Raw genomic sequence first — 2,628 nt, 5'->3', positions numbered from 1 at the left:
TAGTACTATCTCTCTCTCTCTCTCTCTCTCTCTCTCTCTCTCTCTCTCTCTCTCTTTCTCTCGGGTGACGTTAAATTTCGATCCCTGACATCGCCGAAATTTCAAGACGTTCGCGATTTGTCATGGCGTTCTGACAAACGTCATGTACCGGGTGAGAATGGCGTGACCCAAAGTAGAATAGTGTAGTAGAATCTACGAGGGATAGTATCTGTCACTAGGAGAGGGATAACGCGAGACGGAATGGCATAGTTTTCTTTTGACAGATAATAGATCGTTATGTAAGAGCACAATGAACACGGTTAAATCTTGTTGATCGACCGTGGTGAATCGTCTTTGTTATTAAGAACTCGATTAAACTTTCGACGCGCTTAATTAAAGTAAAGAAACTCGATCAATCGTCGAAATTTTCTAAACTGATTGCAACTCTAAAGCATCTCTCACTCACCCGGATAGTTTCGTAGAGCCTGACGATGCTCGGATGCTGCAGCATTGACAAGACCTTCGCCTCCCTCGTCAGGTTCTTCATCACGTAATCCTTCTTGCCTTGCTCGACGTCTATTATCTTAATCGCCACCTGAAACAAGAAGCGAAGGGATTCACATAATTAATTGAATGCGTAATCGAACGAAGCTATTGTTGTGTAGGAAAATATATCAAAAGTACTTTCAGCACTTGTTTCTATCAGAGTTTTTTATTATTAAGATTCTTTTATCTAAGATAAAACTTTAGGTCAATTTTTTTATATTCCATGCAATATTAGACTGCATTAGAAATCTCTTTCACAAAAAATGTCGGTGAATTTAATATCGTGTGGTGTCTATAATTCTCACCATGTAAGATTTTTTTATCTAAGGTAAAACTTTAGATCAATTTTTTATATTCCATGCAATATTAGACTGCATTAGAAATTTCTTTCACAAAAAATTAAACATATTCCAAACCTATTCCAAAAAATGTCGGTGAATTTAATATCGTTTGGTGTCTTTAATTCTCACCATGTTGATGTTAAATTAACATCAACATTTTTGTAAATTTAAAACGCTTAATATTTATACCAATATCATGGTATTCATGTCAACATCATGAGTGTTAAATCCACATTATGTTGGTGTTAATTTAATACTAACACAGTGAGAATTATATAAAAATTGCGTGGTGTTAAATTCACGTCGCTATTTTTTCAGAATGTATCTCATTTAAGTTCCGAAAATATACTAGTTCAACTAGAAAACAGACTTTTTAAGAGATTGATTATATTTTGTTTTATTTATTACATTGATATTTTTACATTGCATCTATCTGCGCTGATGGCATATATTAAAACTAATTCTTCAGTAAATTAAGATGTTATTGGAAGGTAAGTAAATAATTGGCATGTGGAGGGTTGAAAAAAATTTTACGTCAATATAGCGCACCTCTTGGTTGAGTAAACGCTTTATTCGTGCGCACATGCACACGGGCCCTCTCCAGAGATATTTCTTCCCGAGCGAAAAAAAACGCGCAAGTTTATCCTCAGGGCTTTTAGGGATCAATCGCCCCGCATTCTCTCCTCGAATTGCTAGCACGTCAAACACCTTCCATATGCCTGCTTGAGGAGCAACGAGTCGCTTTTCCACGGTGCAGAAGGTAAAGGTAGCGAACAAGAGTGAAGGCGAAAGAGGGGAAGAAGACGAAAAGAAGAGATACCTTGGAATTCGAATATGTTAAGACGGTCGCGCAAGCGAATAGGGCGCGCCTTCACAGTCCCCTCTCTCTTTGATGTGCCATAAAGGCCTGGAGGCGGTAATTCGCACGAACCTAAGCGATTGAAACGGAAGGATACTCTGCCGTACCCTTCCGCAACGAGGGTGCATAACGCAGGAAACTAATGCTAAATTATATCAACTAAAGGGTACGCGAGGACTTGTATCGCCACCGCAAAGGTCTTACGTCTGTCATCTCCCATTTGAAATTAAAGGCGTGGATGGTTCAATCATAAAGAAAGAAACAATAATTAAGATGTCCAAAGAAACGAGTATAAAAATATTAAATTAAAGTAAATAATTCATTAAAAAAGCCGACGAATTTTTATAAATTTTATTAAAGAATATAAAGTTTATTAATGAGTTTATTTTTTAATACATCAATAAAAAATTAAGATTCGCAGAGCACCTATTGCTCTTAAATCGTCGGCATTTTCCATCTTCATTTAATATAATACTTCAACTCGTATCTCGAGAAGATACTGTTGAAGAAACTTTCCGCGGCAATTCGTTCTGAGGAAGTCCCGAATCTTACGTTCTCAAGTTTCCAAGTTACCCGGCAGCAACGGGTCGCATATCATTAGCAGCGATGACGCCGGCATCCTTTGATCTTCCCGCTCTTTTCGTATTGAGTGAGAAAGTGACACGAGTAGACGGAAGGTAGGGAAAGAACGGAAGAGAGAGAAGCAGAGGAAAAGAAGCGCTTCTGTTCCGGGACCGTTCGCAACATGCGAAGCACACACACACACACATATATATATATATATATATATATATATATATATATATATATATATAAGAAAGGAAAGGGACGGAGAGAGAGAGAGAGAGAGAGTAGAAGAAGAGAGAGAGAGAGAGGAGAGAAGGAGAGAGAAGAGAGAGAGAG

General features: G+C 37.8%; 1 protein-coding gene across 1 annotated transcript in view; it reads right to left on the bottom strand.

Moving 5' to 3' along the window:
* The window catches only part of LOC105620386 (hormonally up-regulated neu tumor-associated kinase homolog B-like), a 58,825-nt gene that overhangs the window by 47,057 nt on the left and 9,140 nt on the right, over positions 1–2,628 (bottom strand). The window contains exon 2 of the mRNA XM_012201886.1: positions 446–574. Coding sequence (XP_012057276.1) covers positions 446–574 — 129 coding nt within the window. The remainder of the gene's footprint in view (positions 1–445; positions 575–2,628) is intronic.

The sequence above is a fragment of the Atta cephalotes genome (genome assembly GCF_000143395.1).
Source record: "Atta cephalotes unplaced genomic scaffold scaffold00025, whole genome shotgun sequence".
Taxonomy (NCBI): domain Eukaryota; kingdom Metazoa; phylum Arthropoda; class Insecta; order Hymenoptera; family Formicidae; genus Atta; species Atta cephalotes.
This window is presented reverse-complemented; position numbering and strand designations above follow the sequence as displayed.